This window comes from Drosophila grimshawi, unplaced genomic scaffold (genome assembly GCF_018153295.1).
Source record: "Drosophila grimshawi isolate 15287-2541.00 unplaced genomic scaffold, ASM1815329v1 contig_311, whole genome shotgun sequence".
Taxonomy (NCBI): Eukaryota; Metazoa; Arthropoda; class Insecta; order Diptera; family Drosophilidae; genus Drosophila; species Drosophila grimshawi.
In genome coordinates this window covers 25,869,868-25,895,409 of record NW_025063098.1, presented here as the reverse complement: position 1 = coordinate 25,895,409, position 25,542 = coordinate 25,869,868, and the positions used below count along the sequence as shown (strand labels likewise).

General features: G+C 37.9%; 4 protein-coding genes across 7 annotated transcripts; 1 reads left to right on the top strand and 3 right to left on the bottom strand.

Annotated features, from left to right (window-relative positions):
* The first annotated feature begins 1,166 nt into the window (after window positions 1–1,166).
* Window positions 1,167–4,613, top strand: LOC6568455 (histidine-rich protein PFHRP-II). Its single transcript, XM_032740659.1, has 2 exons — window positions 1,167–1,368; window positions 2,899–4,613. The coding sequence occupies exons 1-2, from the start codon at window positions 1,357–1,359 to the stop codon at window positions 4,045–4,047; spliced, it is 1,161 nt and encodes a 386-aa protein (XP_032596550.1). The 5' UTR covers window positions 1,167–1,356; the 3' UTR covers window positions 4,048–4,613.
* Window positions 4,614–10,246: 5,633 nt separating this feature from the next.
* On the bottom strand, window positions 10,247–11,973 carry LOC116805864 (uncharacterized PE-PGRS family protein PE_PGRS10). Its single transcript, XM_032740764.2, has 3 exons — window positions 11,873–11,973; window positions 10,460–11,202; window positions 10,247–10,387 (listed from the first exon to the last, which is right to left on the bottom strand). The coding sequence occupies exons 1-3, from the start codon at window positions 11,888–11,890 to the stop codon at window positions 10,375–10,377; spliced, it is 774 nt and encodes a 257-aa protein (XP_032596655.1). The 5' UTR covers window positions 11,891–11,973; the 3' UTR covers window positions 10,247–10,374.
* A 3,720-nt stretch (window positions 11,974–15,693) lies between these two features.
* LOC6568456 (probable serine/threonine-protein kinase DDB_G0268876) lies at window positions 15,694–21,481 on the bottom strand. 4 transcript variants are annotated; one of them, XM_032740765.1, is made up of 23 exons: window positions 21,419–21,481; window positions 21,074–21,361; window positions 20,845–21,003; window positions 20,673–20,778; window positions 20,476–20,614; window positions 20,321–20,405; window positions 19,896–20,189; window positions 19,626–19,805; window positions 19,432–19,564; window positions 19,223–19,379; window positions 19,104–19,152; window positions 18,738–19,046; window positions 18,504–18,677; window positions 18,306–18,447; window positions 18,116–18,251; window positions 17,958–18,018; window positions 17,595–17,903; window positions 17,102–17,514; window positions 16,972–17,026; window positions 16,835–16,915; window positions 16,460–16,780; window positions 16,223–16,402; window positions 15,694–16,156 (listed from the first exon to the last, which is right to left on the bottom strand). In XM_032740765.1, exons 1-23 carry the CDS (start codon window positions 21,449–21,451, stop codon window positions 15,848–15,850), a joined length of 4,113 nt encoding a protein of 1,370 aa, XP_032596656.1. In that variant the 5' UTR covers window positions 21,452–21,481; the 3' UTR covers window positions 15,694–15,847. The 4 variants fall into 4 exon arrangements, with proteins under 4 accessions (XP_032596656.1, XP_032596657.1, XP_032596659.1 ...); XM_032740766.2 differs by lacking the exon at window positions 19,626–19,805 and having other exon boundaries at window positions 21,419–21,455; XM_032740767.2 differs by lacking the exons at window positions 15,694–16,156; window positions 16,223–16,402; window positions 16,460–16,780; window positions 16,835–16,915; window positions 17,102–17,514 and having other exon boundaries at window positions 16,989–17,026; window positions 21,419–21,455.
* Window positions 21,482–23,592: 2,111 nt separating this feature from the next.
* LOC6568457 (glycine-rich protein DOT1) lies at window positions 23,593–25,271 on the bottom strand. The gene is made up of 3 exons (XM_001994432.3): window positions 25,175–25,271; window positions 23,806–24,512; window positions 23,593–23,733 (listed from the first exon to the last, which is right to left on the bottom strand). The coding sequence occupies exons 1-3, from the start codon at window positions 25,190–25,192 to the stop codon at window positions 23,721–23,723; spliced, it is 738 nt and encodes a 245-aa protein (XP_001994468.1). The 5' UTR covers window positions 25,193–25,271; the 3' UTR covers window positions 23,593–23,720.
* Between the last annotated feature and the right edge of the window lie 271 nt (window positions 25,272–25,542).

The following is a 25,542-nucleotide window of genomic DNA, read 5'->3' as shown; positions in this document are numbered from 1 at the left end:
GTACTAGTCACACAAAATTCATAAGAATTTTTTAATTTACTGACTCCAACCCCTCATCCCCTGCCCCCTTGTCTTGTTAACTGTTTATTATGTGAGCGGCTTTTGTTGGGCGTGGTGTGGTGGGCATTTTATTTTGGAAAGGCACGAATCGATAAGATCGAAGTGTTTAACATTCATAGCAAATAATGAGTGCTAATTGTTCAATGCACGGAAGTTCAATTGCTGGCCCACACCAAATCACACACACACACACGCACATTAATAAACAGCCCAAAACTAATAAAAAATAGCAGTCAGTTGGCAATTAAAATTCCTTTCCGACGTTTGAGTAAGATTGAAAGCAAGGTCAGGGCAGCATTTGCAGTGACAAAAGCAAAATGCAACAGTAATAGATGTACACGCAAGCATTAATACACTGAGAGAAACAAGAGGTATCAAAAATAAGTTTTATTTATTACGTACATTTCTGCAGTTTAAGTAAACCATAAGAATGATTTAATGAAGTTGAGCAAAGAAATCTTAGAGTAAAACAAGTAATGCACTGAAAATTATATAAATAAAATGCAGAATGCATTATTGATTTAAGTAAAAGTTAAGCTTACCTATTCTTGAAACAAATTTGTCAATTTTATGAGCCTATATATAATGTATTTTTTCTCTGTGTGCTACCTGAAATTGCAGACTGGTAAAATCGTACTTTGATCAAATACACAATTTGAGATATTGAGTCAAGACTGGATCTTTTCTCTCAGTGTATATTGTATTTGATAGCCATTTCCAGCTATAAACCCGCTAAATCGTTAGCAATATCTAGCTAAATGACTGGCAACATGGCTTTGGCAACATACTCGTCGTATCTCGTTTCGGCCTCGACTTGGACTTCGGCTTCGGCTTTGGCTTTTGGCTAAAACCAGCTTCGAGCCGCGATTAACGTTGTAATTCGATTACTCTTGTGCCACATTGTTCTGCTAGTGCTCTCATTGTACTGTTACTGTTATTGTTGGGTGTATATGTGTGTGTGTGTGTGTGGTATGTGTATGCATTTGTTGCTCTGGTTATTGCTATTGCTTTTGCTTTTGTGTCTTTGGAGCAGTCGCCGGCGTCTCAGCCAACTTTGTGTGTCTCTTGAGGTATATATTAGAGCCAAAAGCCAACAGTCAGCACAGTTCGTTAACAGTCCTAGTCCGAGATTCTAGGAGGTTCAACCAGCGTCCAGCGACCAGTCGTCGTCGTCGTCGTGTGTGTAGTTTGTTTTCTGTTACTCCCAGTTAAACCAAACCCCAAACCAATCCTTTGAACGTACGGTTCGAAACGAAACCAACTCAACTTTTGTGATTAACTTTTTGTGAAACAAAAATGAAGCCATTTGTAAGTAAAAATAGCAAGCTGTGCCTAATTAAAGAAAAATAGTATTCATTTTTTAACATGGTTTATTTTGTGAAAAGGATACAATAGCTGCATTGGATATGACAAAAACAATTAAGCATAGAAAAGGAATCTTTGCAATACTGCATATTCTGAAAGCGATTGATGTAGGACTAAAACTTAGAATTCTTTTCTTACTAAAAATCTGTACTTATATTCAAAATTAATCGAATCAATATTTAATTGATTTTATAATTCGAAAAAGCTTAGAAGGGATAAAAAATGTTTTTCTTGTTTTGAAATAAGATTAAAATTAAAGTAGTGAATCTAAATATATTTTATATGTTTTGTGTTGTACTGAGTTTACAAAAGGTTAGATATCTTTGGAAAATTTATTAGAAGTTGGAGAAAAACACAGCGAATGCAGAATAAAAAAAATATAAATAAAAAAATGATATTTATATGTTTATCTCTAGCAGGCTACAAAGATAAATTTTAAAATTTAATTTTTAAATAGTTAGATTATATAAGTTCACTTTATCAATAAATTGCAGTGCTCAGTTAAAAGTAAAGTTATTTTTTTTAGATTCACCAATAATTTCATATAATATAAGACCCAACTCAAAGCAAGCATTATAAATAGTTTGAATACTTTCCATAAGTTCTTGACTATACCTTATTAGCTAATTTGTAAGTACATTTAAATCAATTTAATAATGAAGTGGAGGTTTTGCAGTTGGCATTTTGATAATATGAGCGTCCGTTATCCTTGTTTATTTGCTTACATTTGAGTAATTTAAGCTTTAATTATAAAACGATGAACCCCGCTGTGCTTATTTTTCAACCATCACTTTGCCGGCCAAGTCAAATAATTTGGGTGCATGTCAAGTGGCACACAGAGAAAAACGCCACCCAGCAAATCAGAAACAGCTGCTGCCAACAGCAACAGCAAACAGCTTGCCGTTGATAAGCCGTTGACATGTTGCATGTCGGATAGTTAAAGACTGCTTATGTGGCTGCTCCACATAACAATAATGGCCCCTCTTGCAAATGCGGTAATATCTACGACTTGGCTAATAGTAACATGTATCTCCAATCGAAATCAAACGTTTCACTTGATGGCGCACAAAGATATACAGATTCATACATACATGTGTGTGTGAGAAGGCGTGTGTGGATGGTTCGAGCCGAAAGCGAAAGTGAAAGAGAAACGCAAGAAATTGGCAACTCGTAAACTGACCAACTGACCGACCAACTTGCCAACTTAATTTATCGACTGGAAATTGCAATTATTATGCCGACAGAAAACACAAAATGAAATATTTTACAATTCTATTCTTGATATGGCAATTTTTAAATTTAAGTAAGATTTTAATAGTCCGAATTTATAAGTGTTTTATTTTTGAGACGTACTTTAAGTGAGTTTTAGACGACCTGTAGACAGGGTTACGGCATAACTCTTAATCTAAATTTTTCTAACTCCCCTTCTCTATCTCTCTCTTTCTCTCTCTCCCTGTCTCTTTCTGTCTGCAGTTGATTGCCGCTGCGCTGTTCATCTCGACAGTGTCTGCCTCTTGGCACGGTGCTGTCTCCACACAATATCAGCACTTGGATCCTCATAGCCACACCTATTCGTATGGCTATTCCGATCCCAATTCACAGAAGCACGAGACGCGTGCTCACGATGGCACCACGCGCGGCTCCTATTCATATGTGGATGGACATGGCCATTTGCAGTCTGTGGCCTATACAGCGGATCCCCATCATGGCTTCAATGCGGTCGGCACCAATCTGCCTCAGGCGCCAGTGCATAATGTCCATGCCGTTGCTCCCGTTTATGCCGCTGCTCATGCTCATGCCGCCTATGTGCCATATGCTCATCAAGCTCATGGCATTCACATTCCGGTGCTGACCCACGGTGGCGTCCCCGTCGATACACCCGAGGTGCAACATGCCAAGGCTGCCCATGCGGCCGCACATGCCGCCGCTGCCCATGGCGCCCATGCTGGTCATCATCTGTACAAGCGTTCGATTTATGGCGGTGGTTGGAGTTATGGTGCGGCTCCCGCTCATGTCGCCCTGACACACGGTGGCGTACCCGTTGATACGCCCGAGGTGCAACATGCCAAGGCCGAGCATTATGCTGCCCATGCCAAGGCACTCGGTCAGGCGGCTCATGCTCATGGCGCTCCCATTGAGACACCCGAGGTGCAGCACGCTAAGGCCGCGCATTTTGCTGCCCATGCCGCAGCTCGTTCCGGTGGACATGCCATTGCTCCGATTGCCCACGGCGGCTATCATGTGCCCGTGATCCACAATGGTGTTCCGGTTGATACGCCCGAGGTGCAGCACGCCAAGGCCGCTCACTATGCCGCCCTCTCGCAGGCATCCGCTCATGGCGGCAGCTCTCACAGCTCCTGGGATGATGGTCACTACGATGGTCGCTGGGAGGGCGGTCACGATAGCTATGCCACAGGATATGCGCATAAGGGTCCCATTCACATTCCCGTCATCCACAATGGTGTTCCCGTTGAGCCAGCAGAGGTGCAACATGCTCGTGCCGCTCATCTGAATGCGGTGGCAGCTGCCAGTCATGGTGGTGCCGCCGGTCACGGTGGCTACTACGGTGGCTCTGCCCATGAGGATGATGGCCAATACCATGCCCACTACAATCACTATTAAGGAGGAGTTATTGCCATTGTGACAACGATAAACGACGAGCAACCGTAGACTATCTGCCCGAGACAACCGAAGCAAGCTAGCGTCACTCTCTCTCTCTCTCTCTCTCTCTCTCTCTCTCTCTCTCTATCCATCTCTCCCTCTCGCTCTCTTCTTCACGCAACCATCTCTGTTACACAGAAACACTTTAACGGAAAACGACTACACACGGGAGATTTGAGCTGCCGTCTCATTTGCCCGCTTCAATTATTTTTCCCATCTCTGACTTTTCAAGTAGAAATCGCTCAAACTATTTGTCTACATGTCTCCCTGTCTCTCTTCATGTCTTAACTGCCTTTCTTCACTCTCTTACTGCCACTGTCTCTCTTCTCACTAGCTATGCTCCTCAACTTTATTTCATTCTTCTTTGACTTTAGAGCAACGCTGAACGAGAATGTTGTAAATAATTGTTGTAATTTTCTATGTATCTTGCACCCATGTGCACCCGATACGTATCTATGTATATTATTATATGAAACTGCAAACAGACAAATAAACTGCAAAAATGTATTTGATCACAAAAAAAAAAATGCAATTGTGTATTCATTTCTTTACTACAATTTAAAGAGTTAAGTTAATATACACTTAATGTATGTTAATTACAGCTTTTGGGCAAGAAACTTTATTTATTTATTTGTTTCAACTCTAAGATATGTATACATGTATAAATATGTTTCAGATTAGTATATAGAGTATACAGTAGTATTACTGTGCAGACACGTAACATGACTCTCATAAATTTTCACCACAAAATCATATTTTCTTGTTAAAATTTATACATGGATAAAATCATATCCAAAAAGCCATTGCCTATAAGAATCGGTTCATTTTGGCTAAGCCTTTAGGTTCAATTTTCAATGAGGGGAATGACTTTTTTAAGGGAGTTGATTGAACTTGTCAGACATTTTGAAAGCTATTTTGTAAATTTCTTACCTTTTTTTGCCGGACTACACAAGTGATTTCCAAGAAAAGTTTGGGCCTTCCAAGAAATTGAGAAAAAATAATGTCTCTCTGTTCGACTGCCCGGTGAAAGAGAGTGTTAAAAAAGGACAAAATTTATCATATGAATTTCCAAGTCACAGTCATGACTTCTCTGCCGGAGTTCATCCACATATGGCATAAAATTTATTTATTTTTTTTGCTTTTTGGCGACAGTTTGTTCAACTTCGTCCTCGCTTTATCACAGCTGTACATTGAGAAAAACGATGTTGGACTATCAGGGGAATTTGTTGTTTGTGCAGTTTTAAATACAAATGCATTTCAAATATTCTTGCAAAAGCATAGCTAATACTTAAAATTCCTGAGTTTTAGTGAAAATCTTTACTCGTGCCTAAAATAATTATAAGTCGCTCAACTTAGTTGACGATTTTGTTTTAAATACGAATTTGAACGGCAGGATTTTTGTTTGTAAAATGGTTGTGTAACATTCTCTATTTATTTTGTCAGGGGTGTACATATTTGTTAATGTGCTTGTGTGTGTGTTTGGATACACGTATTTGCATTGCAGAGATTGAAATATGCATGCCACGTTGCCAATGAAGGCTTTTTAGAGTTGTGTAGCAAATTGTTTTCTATCGAACGGCAGATGGCTGGTAATCGTATAGACTGCCAATCAATTCGGAAAATCAATTTTGGTATTAGTAACAATTTTCACCTCAACTATTTACGATTAATGCTTTTACAAATATGTTACGACCGTGTGTGCCTGCATTTCAATTGGCTAAAATGGAATATGTATGGAATGTATATATATTCATATATATATTTTTTTTGGGATTGACGAATTCATTTGCAAGACCTCATGTTAGGTGGCCATAAATTTGAATGCAACCTTTGCACAAATCAATAACCTCAAAGGCCCTATCGAGCGGTGGCAAACCAACTAATTAAAAATGAACAATTGAAGCCGCACACGCAAAGGTCATAGAACAAGTGGCTAAAACGGTTCGATTTTGAGTCGCATAAATAACAGAAGGGTCACGCAGCCGAAAAACACCACCCAACCAACAAACTAGACAACTGCCTAACACTTGCACTCAGCGAAAAAAAGGCGTCCTTTTCTTAATTCAAGTCAATGTGGAAAATACTTTATAAAAGAAAAAGTCTTCTTCAATAAATTACTAGAACTTTTAGCAATATGTTTACGCGATTGCAGAAGCTCTGTATTCAATTCAAAAATTTCAGAACAAATTTCAGCATAAGGATATAACGTTATAAATTACAACCCGGATATTCTATTGGATGCTCTAGTCTACTTTATTGGACATGCAGTTGGGCAATTGAATTTATGGGCATGGGAGAGCAAATCAGTGTTTGGGCCAAGCCAAATGACCTTGAGATGAAAGACAGATTTTGGAGCAGGTGTACCATAACAACGGTGCATTTATTTTAGCAAATCTTATTTAATATAATTAATAATGCTACCGGTGAAAAGAATGTGCAGTTAAAATTATTTAAATTGCCAAACAACATCGGGCTTAAATGGCCAGCTCAGAATGTCTGTGTCTGTGTGTGTGTATGTGTGTGTGTGAGTTGCTGCAAAAGAGTTAGTTGCAACAGTAGCTTGACCGTAACGTGCAGTTCGTTCAGCTTGCCACAAGCTGTGGGGCGTGGCACTCAGCCCACGTCAAAAGTGAATGTGCTACATTTTTGTTGACTTTGTTGTTGGTGCAAATCATTTATTTTTTATTTTTTTTGCTAGCTTTATTATTGCAATTTTTGGCGTTGATTTGCACAAGTGGCAAACAGACTCGCTTCTTGCTTCTTGCCACGATTTTGCATACTTTATTTGTATACCCTGTATCCTATACCCTGTACAACATTGGAAGAGAAAAGTTTGCTCAAGATTAATCAGCTATAAGTGATAAATGATAAAGCCATTTCTGTCTATTTTTCTCAGTTGTAATTTATAAATATACAAAATTGACTTTCTGAAAAAAATTTGTTCTTGCTGTTGCTATTCTTCGAAACCACAGAATTTTTTTAACCGAATCGTAATTTCTTATTGACTGGCAAGTAATCATTTTTCCACACTATGAAAAACTAGTTGGTGTTTGTATTGTTTAAATCTCTTTGGTACAGGGCATCTCTTAGTTGTTGGCTTGTTTGCTTTTATTTCCGTTCATATTTCAAACGAATCGAAGAATTTCGTTTGTGGCTGTCATTTGCATGCACAACAATTTGGCAACCAGTTTGCTCTTGCCGCTAGCCAGAAAGAACGGCGGTTAATTGGAGGGTCAGTTCCACTTCCACTTGCAGTTCCAGCCCAGCGACCAACGTCAGTCACAACACCAACAACCGCTAAGCAAACAATTGCTCGCCAACAAATTTGAATAAAATAACGCAATTACTAAGCCATTTTTCGACTCTTGATTCTTTGGCAAATTGATATTCCATTTTATTATTACTTATTTTTTTGTTTTTGGTTCGTAGGCGGTTACTTGGCACATTTTGCATATATTTTTGGCATTAAAGCGGCTTTTATATTTTGCATCAATTTAATTTATGGTTAAGGCGTTAATTTATGTCCTAATTGAACCAATTTGAATATTTGCTAAAGCGCTTTTGTGTTGAAATGCAATATGCATGCTCAGTAAATTAAACTCGACTTCAGTTTGTGGGTTTGATTTTTTTTTTTTTTTTTTTTGCATAGATTTTAATTTGCTGTGCTTGTTAATAAAAAGGAATCGAAGGAATTTTATGAACAAAATTGATGTGCACTCTCAATAAAAAATAAATAAATATTTAATAAATTTGGTGGATAACTTATAATTATATTGTAGATAAATTAATGGAAAAAAATTGCAAAATGCCAGGGGACAATCAGGCGGATTGGATTACCGGGCGGCACCATTGCGGCTCGCGGGTCAATGGGCTTTATTCCGGATGAAGCTCTGAAGAAAACAAAGGCGCCCAGGAAAGCGAGTACGATAGGTGGAGCAATAGCCACCGTGCGGTTCATCGTCCCCTTCACGGGAAGATATAAGTTACTAATAATGAGCCATTAGAACCGAGTAGAGAACTAATATACCTCGGAGTTCGACAATAAATTAAACTTTGGCGCCCATATACAAAATATGATATCAAAGGGCTCCAGAGCGCTTTATATGCATAGGCGTGAAGTCATAGTGGACATCACCAAAGATAATATGGTTATACCTAATTGCAGTAATGAACTAAGCTATAGAGATGCTGAAATCGTTTCTGATGAGCTTCCCCTATTGACACAAACTTTGGACGAAATGGCAGCTGAATATGTTTTTGAGAAAAGATTGAAGTTCAGTAGTAAAAAAGAATGGATGTCGGCGGGGCCGAAAATAAATGTTGGAGGAGTTTCCTAGTAATCTACCTTCCAAGTTTAGTAACTTGAACTCTTAAGTTGCGGGATATATGTCGTTTTTCCCGTTTTTTGGGGACGGGAGTGAAAGAACACATATTTGTTATTCACGTTTGATCAGAACATGGAATTCCACAGAAAAACATCGAGCAGAGGAGCACTTATGGATATTAAAAAGCTGGCTTGATCTGAGTCTGGCGTCTTTTTTGTTTTTTTCTTTCAAAATATGCATTTGAATGAAATGTTGATGATCAACGCAACGCATTAGAGAAATAATTCAAACGTTGAGGTTGTATTTTATTAATAATAATTATGATTTATTAAATGTTTTTTAAACGTAAATATGAATACTAACCACTTGTTTAGAAAGAAGGTGCATGTTTTTTTTCGTAAAGTGTACTTTTGTGCACTTGAAAAAGATTAAGTGACGCTTAACGCTTCTTATTTATGACATAAGTGAAAATTCGTTGTTCTAATATGTTTGTAGCTCTTTTGCTAGCTTTTCAATTTTGTTGCCGAAAACCCAATTATACTCAACACTGAACAACAAATACGCACAAAATGCAAGAGCTGCAAATGCGACAGCGAACTGAAACAATAAGCAGACATAATGCAACAGTGCAACACAATATGATGCGACTGTTGTTGTTGTTGCTGCTGCTGATGCAGCAAATGCGCTGCGGATATTTCGCACACTTGCGCAACAAAGTAAACAAGAGGAAAATGCGATTGCGGATTGCTGTCTGCTGTCTACCAAACGATTTTCCATGGCTTTCCTTTTGGTGCAGCGGAAAACTCTCAAATTGATTTCGGTGTTTGCCACGTACGTGAGAGCTGCAACACTTTTCCATTGTCTCACGCCTCATAAGTGCGGCGAACAGCTATCAACTGAATTATAAAAAAAAATCCGGAAAACTGTAAATTTGCTGTTAAGATACCTCCTCCTCAGTCTGTGTCTCTTATTCTATTAATTACTAGTGTTGACAGTCATGTAAATGTCTGGCAAATCTGTTGTTGTCTACTTTTAGGCATGTGGCTAATTTATGTCACCATTTGACAGTTGAGAGCAACTGACAAAAGCTTATTAATATGCCATAAAATTATGCATAACGACCGAAGACAACAAGAAATGCTCGGACCTTGGCTCAGTGCTGGCCAACAGTGTTGCCAATGAAGCCTTTTTCAAGTCAAGTCGAAATTGACGATAATTATATTTTATTTTGTATTCATATAGTTTATGAAAAGTTTACTCGGCCTTCCGACAATGAATACAATTATAAATTGACCCCAAATCATATAAAATCACATCATAAAGCTATACGAATAATGACATAGCAGAAGAAGACCATTATTTTAAAATAAACCGAATTTTTTTTAAACATTTTTTGAATTTGACTTTGCTTTCTTATATTTCAAATTTCTTATAGCTACCTTTTTTGTCTCTCAAGTGTTGACAACTCTGCTAAAAACACACAAGTACGACAAGCTTATTCAAGGCCATTTGGCAAAAGTTTAAATTGCTCGATAGGAAGTAGGGGCGCGAGAGAGAGGAAGAGAGAGAGAGAGAGAGAGAGAGAGAGAGACAGCGAGACAGAGAGAGAGAGAGAGAGAGAGAGAGAGCACAAGAGCAAGTCTGAATTCACATGTACAATGCTATTGTTGAGTTAAATATCAGACAGCTGCTGTTGTTACGATAGAGAACTTTGTCCAGCTGCTGGCTGTTGCAGTTTGTAAAACGCTACCAAGATTTATTGCTTGCCGTGGTAACGAGCCTTGACAAAATGTAGTGCAAGAGTTTAAGACCACAAAAACATATTTAGACATATATTGAGGTTTGCTGGTGCTTCTTCGAATTTTAATATTCGTTTGCTTTGATTGGCTTAGAACTATTGCTAAGAACAGAGATGACTTAACGTGCTACCTTAACGTGGAGTTCATCTTTTTGGGGTATTTGTCTAGACCAAGTCGCTGTAACGCACAAAGAGTGTAGGTTCAGAGTTCAAGTTCAAGTTAAGTTTTGTTGCTGCTCTATCCACTTACATCAAATTGTGTTCCGGTTGCGGCCAGACAGGCACCGGAAGTAGCACAGCTGTGGGCGCTGGGGGCTGTGGTGCAGCACCACCGGCACCGCCGCCGCCACCAGCACCATTACGTGCTCCCTGCCCACCGGCACCACCTTTGCCACCCTTGGAGCCATCGGGTCCGTCGGGGCCATCAGCTCCATTCGCACCGTCCTCACCATCTGGTTGTGACCCGACTGGACTTGGGCCGCCAGGCTGTCCCGATTGTCCGCTCTCTCCGGACGTGAGTGTACCGCCGCCACCGCCACCACCCCCAGCACCACCACCGCCACCACCAGCGCCACCTGCACCGCCAGCACCACCTCCTCCACCTGCACCGCCCAAGACACCTCCAGGCTGTCCACCTTGTCCAGCGCCACCAGCACCGCCAGCACCCGCACCACCATCGGCACCTTCAGCACCACCCGAACTGCCCGTCGCAGAGCCTGAGCTGTCAATTAAGAGCCCGTCATTCGCATCACTCGCAATCGCATCGCCAGTCGAGGATTCAACGTATTCACCCTCTAGACCTGGTTGTGGCTTCCACAGTCCATCATCCTCGCTGATTGACGGCTTATAGCTGCCATCGTCCTCGGGCGCAGGCTGCACCAGCAGCAAAACTGGCGTAGCTGGCGCCAACAAATAAGTGCCAGCCACTGGAAGAGTTAATGGCACCACATGTGCCACGCCCACATGGGCGAGAGCCACAATCAGCAGAAACAGCTGCTGGTGAAAATCTGTTTAAAATCATCCAAACAATAGCAAGTATCTTTCATATTCCTTGCAGAGCGGAGGTCAAACTCCAATTAATTATTGAAATAACCGATCAATTGGTCCTACAGCAGCTATAAGCTATAGCGACCCACTTTAGACTTAAGTTGGATAGACGGATAGGGGGACAAGTTAATATCGACTCAAGAATTGATACACTCCACACATACACTCCTCGACACATGAATAGGACACCTCTTACACTCTCCACAAAGCAGAAAATAATGCAATTTTCTGTAAGTTTCTATTATATTATCTTTATTTAAGTGGGTTGAGGAAATGCTTTAACCTAGGAGGATTGCACTGACTTTTTGCAAACATTTTAGAATTTCACCTAAATTTTAAATACTTCACTCAACTTTAAGTCATTTTTAAAGTAATTTTTGCTTTGAAAAGAATTGGGGCTTTCTAAAATGTTTTTAGTAATTTAGTAATTAATGTTTGGCTTATATTTAAAGGCCTAACATTAAATCTTCCTTCATCTAAAATTTGAACTGGATTGGATTAAAGTGGCGAGGAGTGTATGGTTTATGGCTTTCAGCGATTATTTACTCAAATTATAATACACTCTGCAAGGATATACAGAATTTAAATCAGTTAATTAAGTAAATTTAGTGCTCACCGCTGTTGTACGCATCATGACTCTTGAATATTATAGTCCTACCCTTTTGAGTCCGATCTCGGCAGAGGTTATTGTCGAACTGACTCCATTCAGTATGCCCTTGTCTAGTTTATATATCGTGTCTGTCCATATAACGTTGATTAAATGAAACTGGGTTACGAGTCTCTGACATTGTCTATAAATGGAAGCAGCTACTACATAAATCTACTGTGATCTAATTTAAGTACAACTAAATGCTATTTTCTTATTTTAGCAACAACAATTACACTAATTTGCAATGTTCGTGTTACTGTGTGTGTGTGTATGTGTATGTGTAAACTTGGCTTACAAAACCCGTCAGTTGAAATACGCAGCTAAGTTACTTGCTGTGACCTCGAGAACGCTGCTGGACTGCATTTGATTCACTTGAATGAATGAGTTAGTATTTGATTTATTGGAGGCATTCCCTTACAGCTTTCATACATGATGACTCAAAACAGTCAATTTCAAAATGTTAATGACAATTCCATTAAAAGTTTTTCATTTCTGCAATGTATCAAGAGAAAATGTGTACAAGGTTCTTAGAAATAAATACAACTTATGCCAATTTATTAACTTCCCATTAATGTGAGTAATTTTTAGTAGAGGGTATTTAAAGTAACGCATAACTCAAAATAATTATAATTTTAGATAATCCAGATTCTTGGAATTTCTCAATACTCGATCTAATAAATAATTAAAATTGGTTCCAATTTAAATGCGCTGCTCTCAACTTGTCAAGATAAGACACCATTCATGGTCAAGAAACTTAACTCTCTGGATGGAGGCAGCGTTCGGTCCGAGTGGTGTTGGCGTCATTGATTCTAAGGTTGTGCGATGATTGCATGTTGGATACAAAGTATAGGCGTTTTGAGGAGCTGTCTAACCGGTTTAATACCCTAACAAAGAAATAATTATATGTGCGTTGTGAAGTGTGTCACGGATTGATTGTATTGCTCTTCAGCTTTAATAGATAAGTTGATGTAGCCATATCTATGTTGGTTCCATATCTACTAAAATTATAAGATCTGCCAGTTCATTTTGTTCTCACATGTGTAAATATGAAAAACTTTTATGTTTGTCAAGGTATCTAAACCAAATTTTATTCATGAACAAGTGTACTCCAATCTACTAGTGTATTTAATTCGGTGTGCCTAAGATTGCTCTTATTGCTTGCATCTAATAGGGGTGTACAGTGTCGGCAAATATTAAGTGCCTGGGTCTGGTTGTGGCTGCTGTGGTTTCCTGGTTGCTCAACTGGGTTCCACATAAATGATGAGCGACTATTAAACTCGATGCAGCATCGAGTAAATCAATTAAGCCAACAAGCGAATAAAAACAAGAGACAGCAGCAGAAACAGTATCTGCAGTAGGAGTAAGAACAGGAGCAGGAGCATAACGGCAACGAGGCCATTATCATCATCATGCTCGTTTTCTTCTCCATGTCCTTTATCACGTCCCACAACATTATTCAGGTCAACAACAACAAGGATGATGATGGGTAGAGGGTTCTGTTGTGACGAAAAACTAAATGGTTTGTGCGTGTGGCATCAGCTGATAAAAAGACGCAACGATACACATTCGAGGGATGCTTGCCAGCGAGCAGCAATCAGTTAGTTAGTTAGTTGGCTAGTTAGCCAGTTACCTTCCTCCCGTTCCCCAAAACAGCAACAACAACAACACTCAAGTTGCAATCCAATTAGCCCAGTTGACAGAATCGCGAAACGCGACTGACACGCGAAATTATACTGTCAACGCTTGCGCATTTTTCCTGAGATTCCATTTTCTGCTGGCATTGCAAATATTATTTTGCGACCCAGCATTTACCAACACTGACCTGACTGACTGTTTTCCAAGATGCTGCTGTTGGTGGGCCGTGCGGTTATTAATCAAAACAGTGGCGCCAATCGAGGAGCCGCCGACGTAAACAATAGGTTTAAATATGCTGCCAATAAATGGCTTCGACTCGACTCGACCAGAGCAGCCAGCTATTTATTTATTCACACGTCCTGGCCGCTCTCTGGAAACAAGCTCAACCACAACTCCAACCCCAACCTCAGCACATAAGGAGTGACCAGTATATAAATAGTTTTGCAGAAGCTCCATTTGTTAGCTGACGGGCAAGCCAAGTCAAGTTGACGTTGCCATCGACCTTAGATGCGGACAAGCACATAACAGTAACACACAAAAAACTTTAAGAGTATTGTATTCAATATGTTTAGTCACATAATTATAATTAATAATAATTAATAATTATTTTCGCTGTAGTTTGTTTAGTTTCACACAAATATGCGATGCTGGAATTTCTATCCGCAATAATCGCAGATTTTTGTTGTTGTGTAGCAACTACATGAATGTGATTTTTGTTGTGCGATACAAAAAGGCTTCTACGTGCCTCGCACTTTGTATGTGTGTGTGTGTGTGTGCGTCTGTCCGTCCGTTGTTGGACCGCACGATGCGCAGATCGAAAAAGGTTTACAGAAATGATTACCACTGGGCGAATGCGTAATGAGCAGTGCGGTGTTTGAGTGATGAGTTCGTGAGTGTGTGTGTGTGTGTTTGTGTGTTTGTGTGTTTGTGTGTGTCTGTGCAAGCGACACACGATTGCGCGAGAAGTGTGTGAGCAGCATTTCAAGCAACTGGAAACTAGGATATTTCATCAGCATCAGACTCGAGCATCTTTCCAATTGTAAATTCATGCAACGTCAATGTTTTCAATTAAAGAATGTAATTTGCTGGAAATTGGATTTTTGTATTTGTAAAAATAATGGGAATTTCCCGTTATTCTCAAAAAACATATACATTGGAACAATCAAATAAAGGAAGCGATTGTACGTTAAAATCAGGTACAGTTATTAGAGATTCTTTAAAAAATTAAAGAAAAAGACAAAAAGCATTAGAAGACTCCTACATTACCTCCTTCTCTTGCTCTAGCAAGTTATTAAGTAGCTTCCTTTGTTTGAAACAAAAACAATTTAGCTTCATTAAAAATCCACAAGCTTGTCTAACGTTTGCACAATATTTTGCTTCACTCTAATGTCCTATTGTTGTACAAAAAACCCTTTATATTATTCTACAATAAGAACCAGCTTCGTTTTTTAGTCACTTTTTGGCCGCGAAGTGTGTTTCCCCATTCAACTTTAGAGCGAAGTGAGATGATTAATTATGCTTGTTGCAAGTCCTTGTGCCACGTCCATGATGCTGACACCATACAAAAATGAACTCTGACTTGACTGCAGATCAACAGTGAGTGCTATGTGGCAGCCAAAAGCCCCGGGCATGACATTTTCAGCGAACATGAAGGGTCGTTACAGTTGTCACAATATGCGAGGGCATCAATAATAAAACGAATATGCTGCCAGAAGAACATATTAAAAGCAAACCGCATTTAATTCACAATAAATTATTGAAAATCGTCTCATTTGAATTTACTGCAATGTGAAATCTAACAGCATCATAAGTCAAAGAATAACAGTAGAACAAAAAAATCGAGTGTAGAAGCGCTACGTTAGGGTCATCAATAAGTAGTCCCGAGTGCTAAAAGGGTGAAAAGTTGTCATTCGTGCGTCGTGGAAAATACGACCTTCGATTATAAAGTATATACATTTAAATGTATGCATTCCTATTTATACATACATTTTATATAATTTTTATTGAAAGTGATGCCTTCGAACCAATAATATATTCATTCTTAAGTCGATCTCCATCTGTTCTTCTTGTAATTTCTAGGCAAACTAGAATATATAGTTTTTCCTCCATTTAAAAAAAGTTTGAATGTTTGAATATTAGAATACATAGTAGACTTGTTGATAAGAAATTTTGTTTTTGTTTAATGAAGTCTGCGGTAGTTAGATCATGTTAATGAAGTTTGTACAGTATTCTTTATACCTTTTATATCAATAGCATAATTTTTTATTTATCTGCTGGCGAACTCTGGTCTGCTAGGGAATGTAATCTTCACATTTTGCGCATTAACTTCTTAATGTTTTTCATTGTTTTGGAAATTTGAATTGATTTGGCAGAGGGTCGCTTCTCTGGATCGTGATTCCAACAACTCTCAATCAAGTTTTGCAATGGCTCACATTTCGTTATAAGTTCAATATTCAGTGGCGGTCGATCCCCCATTTCGGTTTTATAAAAACATGCGATTGGATTGGGATCGTCAAGGTGATCGAAAGGTTTTCTGCGCGAGATCACCTCCCATAGAATAATGCCAAAGCTGTAAATGTCGCATTTTTCCGTATATATTGCTGGTGAAGAGCCAACCTGCGAGTAAATGGAACAACATACTATATATTTTGACTTTGTGTAAATTTGTTAATTACCACAAACCTCGGGTGCCTGATAAATAACTGTGCCCTTATTAGTCGTATTTTTTGTCGCTAATTCTTTAGCTATGCCAAAATCTCCGATCTTCAGTTGTGTGTAGTCTTTGGTTAGTAATAAATTGTTAGTTTTCAAATCGCGATGAATTATGGGCTTTGGTTTTTTCTCATGCAAGTAAGCCAAACCCTAGAAATGAAAATAAGATGTAAATGACATGCCATATTATATATTACACAAACAAACATTAACAAGCTGATTCATCAAATTAATTCCATTTGACATTTTGTAACGATTTTGATTCTTTCCATACAAGTAGTCATCGAGCGATCCATTCTCCGCATATTCCAAAAGCAAATAAAGAAAGTCCGAATGTGAGGAGGTACCATATAGCTTCATAATATGCTTGTGGTCAACAGATACAAGCGACTTGGTCTCTTTGTTAATTGCATTAAGGTACTTTTTTGTATCTGTAAAATCATTTATTTTCATACATTGTTTTAACGCAATATTTCTATTACGCCATCGAGCCCTCTTAACAACGCCGAAGGCACCACTCCCAATATCCTGCAAGATTAAAATTAAATTAATTGCAAATTCATTTATTTTGTTACTTGATACCTCAAAAATTGCAATATCCTCAAAATCCACATTCTCAACGTACGAATTAATCTGAATGACGTCTAGTCTATAATTGTTCCACTGGATCAGAAAAAATTAACAGTGAGAGCAGATACGCATAAGTATATTCATATTACCTCTTCTTTCTGCATTGATATTATGACTTGTGAAAGTATTCTCGATTCAGAAATCCTGCAATCAAAAAAGTAAAACAAATTGCTTCGTATATTTTACAATTTTACTTGTTGAAATTCATATTAAGCTTACATAATTATATTTGTAAGTTCAGAGACGATCCATGTCATTTCTACCATTTTCCGAAACGACATCAAGCAAGATGTAATTATATTTTTTATACGCTCTGTGCCATCTAAGCTAATGATTAACGGTTCAACCAATATAATATCAAATATCTGACGTGTCATAACCTCCCATAGAATACAGCCAAAGCTGAAAACATCTCTAATATGCGTATTGCATATTGAGAGATTTTTGTATTTTCCTAAATGAGTCACATATACATCTGAAAAATTTTTGTCAAACGCCATTGGCAGTTGTTGAGCAATGCCAAAATCGCTTATTTTCAAAATTTGGTAATTTTCGGTTAGGAATAGATTGGATGGCGTTAAGCAATTATGAAAAATAGGTTTTGGTTTCATGGCCTGCAAGTAAGCTAAACCCTATAAATCGGAATGTAAATTAAAATCATAATTGTTAAATAAATATTCATGTATATTAATACAATAGCCATAGACCAAACCTTAGCACACTGGATCATCCAATTGAGTCCACGCCCTACTGTATACACAAATTTATCTTCTCCATGCAAGTAGTTGTCAAGGGTTATACACTCTGGATAATTCATTAGTATAAATGCATTATTTTCATGAATTGCAATTCCATATAGCTCCACAATATTCTCGTGATGAGCGCGGTAAAGTTTTTCAATGTTCTCTGCGACATCGTCGGTTTTGAAGTCCCCTGAAAACCTTGTGCATTGCACTGCGATCTCTTTGTTATGCCAATTAGCTTTGTAGATATTTCCGAAGGTACCTTTTCCAACCCATTCCTGGTGGGTTAAAATTATTGTTTATAAAGTAAAATATTTTTCATTGCATCTAACCTTTAAAGGTGTGTTATCCGCGAAGTCTATTTCCGGAATCACTTCGACATTTTCAAACCACCTGCAAAATAATTATAGATTTAATTTACTTAGATATATACCCCTTTATTTACTAAATATTATTTAGAATTAAAACATATTTTTCATTTCTTACTTACTTAGGTTCATGCAGCTGTTCGACTAGTTCCGAAATTGTAGGACGGTTTTTTGGGTCTGTATCCCAGCACCTTTCAATTATTTCCTTTATGTAATTAAATTCTGATTCAATTATATCACTCAGAGGCGGACGTTTCCCTGAAAAACTCAAAGTTGTTTTACGCTTTATTGGTAATCGGTTAACTTTCGTACCATTTTGGATCTCTTCTACATTAGTGAATTCAAATGATCTCTTGAATTGAGAGAAGGGCTTCTTGCGGGACATCACCTCCCAAAACACGATTCCAAAGCTATATACGTCGCTCTCTTTTGTATATTTTCGTTCCTCGAAGACCTGTTCATGAATTAATTTTGTTAATTTAAAATCATTTATTGAATAGAAACACAAACCTCTGGTGCTACATAGGCATTATCTTGATAGTTTAAAAGAGAATCCCCCTCTGCCGGAAAGCAATAATCACTGATTTTCAAGACTCTGAAGTTATCGAACAGCAACATATTTTGAGAATTTAAATTGCGATGTATAGTTGTAATTGGTCTCCCATCTAAGAGGTATTGAATCCCCTTTAAGCAGAATTTTAAAAATCTGTTAATTATTCGGACAAAAATGTAATACTAAAATACCTTTGCCGCCTGATACATCCAGTGAAGGGAATTTATAGCAGTGCAACTTCGCTGTTCCTCACCATGCAAGTAGTTGTAGAGAGATCCACAATTAGAATATTCCATGATTGAATGTACAACTCCTCCAATAATGCCAATGCCATATAGTGTTACAATATTCTCATGGTCCATGCGTGAGAGATATGTGATCTCTTCTTTACGACCTGGATTGATATCGGCTGTAAAAACATCTTTAAATTTTTTTAACCCTATCACCAAACCACGCCAATCAGCTTTATAGACAATGCCAAATTTACTTTCTCCAACATTCTGCAGAAAATAAATTTTGGTTAGAAAAATATAAAAGCGAATTTTACAGAAAAATACTTTTAATTGTTTTATTTTAGCGTCATCGATGACTCCTATAACCGGCAGCCTGAAAAATATATAAATTCAATTTAGTGATTAATCGTACTAATATTTTTTGAAAATTCATTTTTACTTACTTTAAATGTCTGATATCAATTTTATATTCATCCAATGAGTCACATATTTCATTAACTTTATGTCGTTTCGATGGTTCCTCATGCCAACATTTTGTAATAAATCGTTGTATGACATCTGGACACTTCCCACGAATATCCTCAATAGACGGACGTACACCTGCCAGAGTTAAAATGATGCAATCTGTTCGTTGGAATTTCATCTTTCATACCTCTTAGAATTTCACTCCTCATTTTGAAACGATTATAGTTACAGAAAGGCTTCTCGCGTGCCAATACCTCCCAGAAGACAATTCCAAAGCTATATACGACGCTCTCTGCTGTGTATTTCCCTTCCTTGATTACCTACGAATGAATTAATATACTACATATTTACTGCATTAATTTGCATGACGGTCATACAGACCTCCGGTGCTATGTAGGACATCTCTAACTTATTTTTCAACACATCTTTATCATCGAATGCAAAACAAAAATTACATAATTTCAAGCAGTTGATGTTACCTTGGAACATCATATTTTTAGACTTCAAATTACAAAGGAAACGGGGGTCTAGCTTTATCTCACATAGAAGGTATTTAATGGCCTTGAAATGAAAATTGTAAAAACAATTTTGAAGTTACTAGAGGATATATATATATATATATATATGCATATATTCAGTTATGAAAAATACCTCAGCAGCAGAACACATCCACTGGTAAGCCATATTCAAAGTAATGATTAGTGTCTTTTTGTAGGTAAGGTCGAGCAGTGATCCATAATCCAAGTATTCCATTAAAATATTTGTAAATTCTCCATCCATTGCGATGCCAAGTATAGATACAATGTGTTCATTTGATAAAAGCATTAGCTCCTTGATTCGATGCTTAATGTTTTCACTCAAAATGTGTTTCAATTTTTTTACAGCAATAGTCGTATCATTCCAAGTCGCTTTGTACGTAACGCCAAAGCGGCCATCGCCAATTTCCTATAAGGAGTATAAAAACGATAAATATAAATAAATTCGGAGTAGAAATAAGATATATGTATATATATATATATATTTCTTATATATATATATATATGTATATATATATATATGTTATGGTATATTATTACGTCGCCCATATTAATTGCTGCAAAGTTCCAGAATGTTCCTATATTAGCCCTGAAGACTTGATCCAATATTGAAGGGTCGAAACTTCTGCAATCATATATGTAAGTCGTCAAATAAATATAATATCCATGAAAAACAAATTTCGTATTTAGCTTACTTCAGAAAATGTGTGATTTGGGAGAGTATCTCTTCCATTGCTGGTCTCTTAACCGGACGCGAGTTCCAGCATTTTTCAATTAATTCTTTAATCGGCTCAGAGTTGGGTATTTGTATTTGACTAAGCATCGGTAGTTCTCCTGGGAAAGTGATGCATTTGACAATTATTTGTAATCGCTATTTTTGTAAGCCAGTAACCTTTAAATTGATGGAAAGGAATCTTTCGCGACATCAACTCCCAAAAAACAATCCCAAAACTGTATACGTTGCTCTTGTGAGCAGTCCAGTCTTTTCCTGCTTGCACCTGTATGAAAACACAATTGAGATGCTTTACATAAGTGTATATATATCTTAGTTATTCATAGAGAACCTCCGGTGATGCATATGGCCATATATATTCATATTCCAACTTTCCTTTCAAAATGCCACCGATTTTTAAGGTGCGAAAGTTATCGGATAACAAAAATTTCTTGGTATTAATATGTCGGAAGAACGGGCTAGGTTCCATAGAATGGAGGTATTGAAGACCCTACAATTTACATAAAGAAGAAAAGTTATTTAATTGCTTAATTGCTTATAGATATACATATACAACAAACCTTGGCGACCTGGTGCATCCAAGAGAGCACATGACTCACTGTATAATCTCTCTGCTCGTTTCCATGTAAGTAACTATGTAGAAATCCACAATCCGAATATTCCATTAGTCCAAAAGCGGCAATACAATCGTACTGTATGCCATATACTTCAATAATATTCGTATGTCTGATCGGCGTAAGTAAATCTATATCGTCTTTCGTAACTTTAGTTGCACTTAATGGGAATGCTACGATCTCTTTATTACTCCATATCGCCTTGTGAGCCTTGTAAGAACCATATTGAATTATCTGAAATTTGCACTCTGTTATTTTGTATCTAAAATAATTTATGTAATTAACGTGTACATGACTTAATTCCAAATCTTCGGAACTGGCCATTGTTCGACAACACACAACGAAAATCAACACTGTACTGAGCAAATCGTTTTCATTTTACGACGAACACTCAAATGCGATAAGAGGAATCAAATAAAAATGTTGTCAAGTTGGATGGATGACGATATACCCTGTACTTATAAAATAATTACTTTTAAATTTTATTGAGTGTTGGTGACCTACACTCGCATAAGACAAGATAAAAAAGCGAATAAAATAAAAATTCTGTAGTCGAGTGAGATTGACCACTAAGCAGACAATGCATTGTATTGTGTTGTTTTGTATATACAATATATCCTGAACTTATCAATAAAATATACTATAATTATATTGCCAAATTCCCCCTTAAAAGATTTGCACACTCAAAAGTAAGCAGGACTGTCAGTGCTCTCATTTCTTATGTCGAGTGAGCTCGACTACGATTTACACTTAACCCAGTTGTTAAATACATTGTAGTTATATTGGAAAATTCCCTTTAAAAGTTTTGCACCAAAATGTGAGCAGGTCTGCAAGTGCGCTCTGCCGACAAATACGTGAATATTCATACATACATACATATGCATGCACACGCAATCGTTACGGGGTAATGGGGCTTTTTAGCATACACACAAAAACATATTGATGCTCGTTTGTTGGTTGTTTCTTATTTGATCTTGATGAAATTTTGGCAGTTGATCATTAATATGCATATGCATATTATGTATTAATTAGAACATTCTGCCTTTAAAATTGTAGCATTTATTGCTATCGGAAATTTAAATGTATCGATAATCGAAAGATGGAGGCAGTTATCTATAAAATAAAGCAAATTTGATCTGCGCCTGGTATACGAGAACCTATATTCCACATTTGAAGTCTCTAGCTTTTATAGTCTCTGACATCTGCGTGTTCATACAGACGGATGGACAGACGGACGAACGGACAGACGGACATGTCTATATCGATTCGGCTGTTGATCCTGATCAAGAATATATATACTTAATGTGGTCGGAGATGTTTCCTTCTGCCTGTTACATACATTTCTAAAAAAACATTATACCCTTTTACCCATTTTTAATGTGTTCAGGGTATAACATACATAAATTCATATAAATATTTACGAAATCGTTGATTATGCCTATGTCGTCATCCCTATTTTTAGATGCACTTGCAATTTTTTTTTGCGTACAGAAAATTATAAGAAAGTAAGTAATAAGAAAGTAAAATTAATATCAGCTTCGGGTTTTTATATACATATATTGAAGTATGTTAATACCTAATTAGTGTTTTATATCGCCGGTTTTAGAATCTTTCTTGTCTTTTCTCGTTGTTTCCTGTCAAAGGCCGAACTGTAACTCTTTCTTCGCCATCATCGACAAAATTTAATTACAATAAATTATAAATTAAAAAAACAATTGTATCTACGCGGGCTATGCGAGAACTTATTTTTTAAATTTTAAGTGTTTACCTCTTGCAGACGGATATGCCTATATCAACTGTTGATTTTGATCAAAAATATATATCTTATACGGAGAAGTTTTTGCATAAAACTATTATGCCATTTTTACCGATTTTTTATAATTTGTCTGATTAACTCAGAACAATCAATTAGATTATGAAAAGTTTACTCAACCATTTGACTATTCATGGTCATTTTATAAATAGATCCAAAGTGCCCAGTAATCATATTGCACATAAATTATAATGAGATTGTAGAATAAGTCGAAAATTTCAAATTAAACAGCGCTTTACTGAATTTTTTTTTTAGCTAGATTTAGCTTTATTTTATCAAGCTTTGGGAACTCCGCTAAAACCACACAAGTACGACAAGCTTATTTAAGGCCATTTGGCAAACGTTTAAATTGTTCGATAGGAAATAAGGGTCGAGAGAGAGAGAGTGAGAGAGAGATAGAGAGAGAGAGAGTGAAAGAGATAGAGAGAGAGAGAGAGAGAGAGAGCAAAAGAGCAAGTCTGAATTCCCATGTATAATGCTATTGTTGAGTTAAATATCAGACAGCTGCTGTTGTTACGATAGAGAACTTTGTCCAGCTGCTGGCTGTTGCAGTTTGTAAAACGCTACCAAGATTTATTGCTTGCCGTGGTAACGAGCCTTGACAAAATGTAGTACAAGAGTTTAAGACCACAAAAACATATTTAGACATATATTGAGGTTTGCTGGTGCTTCTTCGAATTTTAATATTCGTTTGCTTTGATTGGCTTAGAACTATTGCTAAGAACAGAGATGACTTAACGTGCTACCTTAACGTGGAGTTCATCTTTTTGGGGTATTTGTCTAGACCAAGTCGCTGCAAGGCACAAAGAGTGTAGGTTCAGAGTTCAAGTTCAAGTTAAGTTTTGTTGCTGCTCTATCCACTTACATCAAATTGTGTTCCGGTTGCGGCCAGACAGGCGCCGGAAGCAGCACAGCTGTGGGCGCTGGGGGCTGTGGTGCAGCACCATCGGCACCGCTGCCGCCACCAGCACCATTGCGTGCTCCCTGCCCACCGGCACCACATTTGCCACCCTTGGAGCCATCGGGTCCGTCGGGGCCATCAGTTCTACTCCCATCGTCTTCACCATCTGGTTGTGGCCCGGCTGGACTTGGGCCGCCAGGCTGTCCCGATTGTCCGCTCTCTCCGGACGTGAGTATACCACCACCGCCACCACCAGCGTCACTTGCACCGCCAGCACCACCTCCACCACCTGCACCGCCCAAGACACCTCCAGGCTGTCCACCTTGTCCAGCGCCACCAGCACCGCCAGCACCCGCACCACCATCGGCACCTTCAGCACCACCCGAACTGCCCGTCGCAGAGCCTGAGCTGTCAATTAAGAGCCCGTCATTCGCATCACTCGCAATCGCATCGCCAGTCGAGGATTCAACGTATTCACCCTCTACACCTGGTTGTGGCTTCCACAGTCCATCGCTGATTGACGGCTTATAGCTGCCATCGTCCTCTGGCGCTGGTGCAGCCAGCAAAACTGGCGTAGCTGGCGCCAACAAATAAGTGCCAGCCACTGGAAGAGTTAATGGAACCACATGTGCCACGCCCACATGGGCGAGAGCCACAATCAGCAGAAACAGCTGCTGGTGAAAATCTGTTTAAAAGCATCCAAACAATAGCAAGTATCTTTCATATTCCTTGCAGAGCGGAGGTCAAACTCCAATTAATTATTTAAATAACCGATCAATTGGTCCTACAGCAGCTATATGCTATAGCGACCCACTTCAGACTTAAGGTGGATAGACGGACAGGGGGACAAGTCAATATCGACTCAAGAATTGATACACTCCACACATACACTCCTCGACACATGAATAGGACACCTCTTACACTCTCCACAAAGCAGAAAATAATGCAATTTTCTGTAAGTTTCTATTATATTATCTTTATTTAAGTGGGTTGAGGAAATGCTTTAACCTAGGAGGATTGCACTAACTTCTTGCAAACATTTTAGAATTTCACCGAAATTTTAAATACTTCACTCAACTTTAAGTCATTTTTAAAGTACTTTTTGCTCTGAAAAGAATTGGGGCTTTCTAAAATGTTTTTAGTAATTAATGTTTGGCTTATATTTAAAGGCCTAACATTAAATCTTCCTTCATCTAAAATTTGAACTGGATTGGATTGAAGTGGCGAGGAGTGTATGGTTTATGGCTTTCAGCGATTATTTACTCAAATTATAATACACTCTGCAAGGATATACAGAATTGAAATCAGTTAATTAAGTAAATTTAGTGCTCACCGCTGTTGTGCGCATCATGACTCTTGAATATTATAGTCCTACCCTTTTGAGTCCGATCTCGGCAGAGGTTATTGTCGAACTGACTCCATTCAGTATGCCCTTGTCTAGTTTATATATCGTGTCTGTCCATATAACGTTGATTAAATGAAACTGGGTTACGAGTCTCTGACATTGTCTATAAATGGAAGCAGCTACTACATAAATCTACTGTGATCTAATTTAAGTACAACTAAATGCTATTTTCTTATTTTAGCAACAACAATTACACTAATTTGCAATGTTCGTGTTACTGTGTGTGTGTGTATGTGTATGTGTAAACTTGGCTTACAAAACCCGTCAGTTGAAATACGCAGTTAAGTCACTTGCTG

What these genes read in the sequence shown, in the direction of transcription:
- LOC6568456 (XM_032740765.1), bottom strand. Translation starts at nt 21,451, where the DNA reads ATGGCCAGTTCCGAAGATTTGGAATTAAGTCAT. An exon ending in CGGATAACACACCTTTAAAG is followed by an intron (nt 17,904 to 17,957) that starts GTTAGATGCAAT and finishes TTAACCCACCAG; the next exon opens with GAATGGGTTGGAAAAGGTAC. An exon ending in AGGATATTGCAATTTTTGAG is followed by an intron (nt 16,781 to 16,834) that starts GTATCAAGTAAC and finishes TTAATCTTGCAG; the next exon opens with GATATTGGGAGTGGTGCCTT.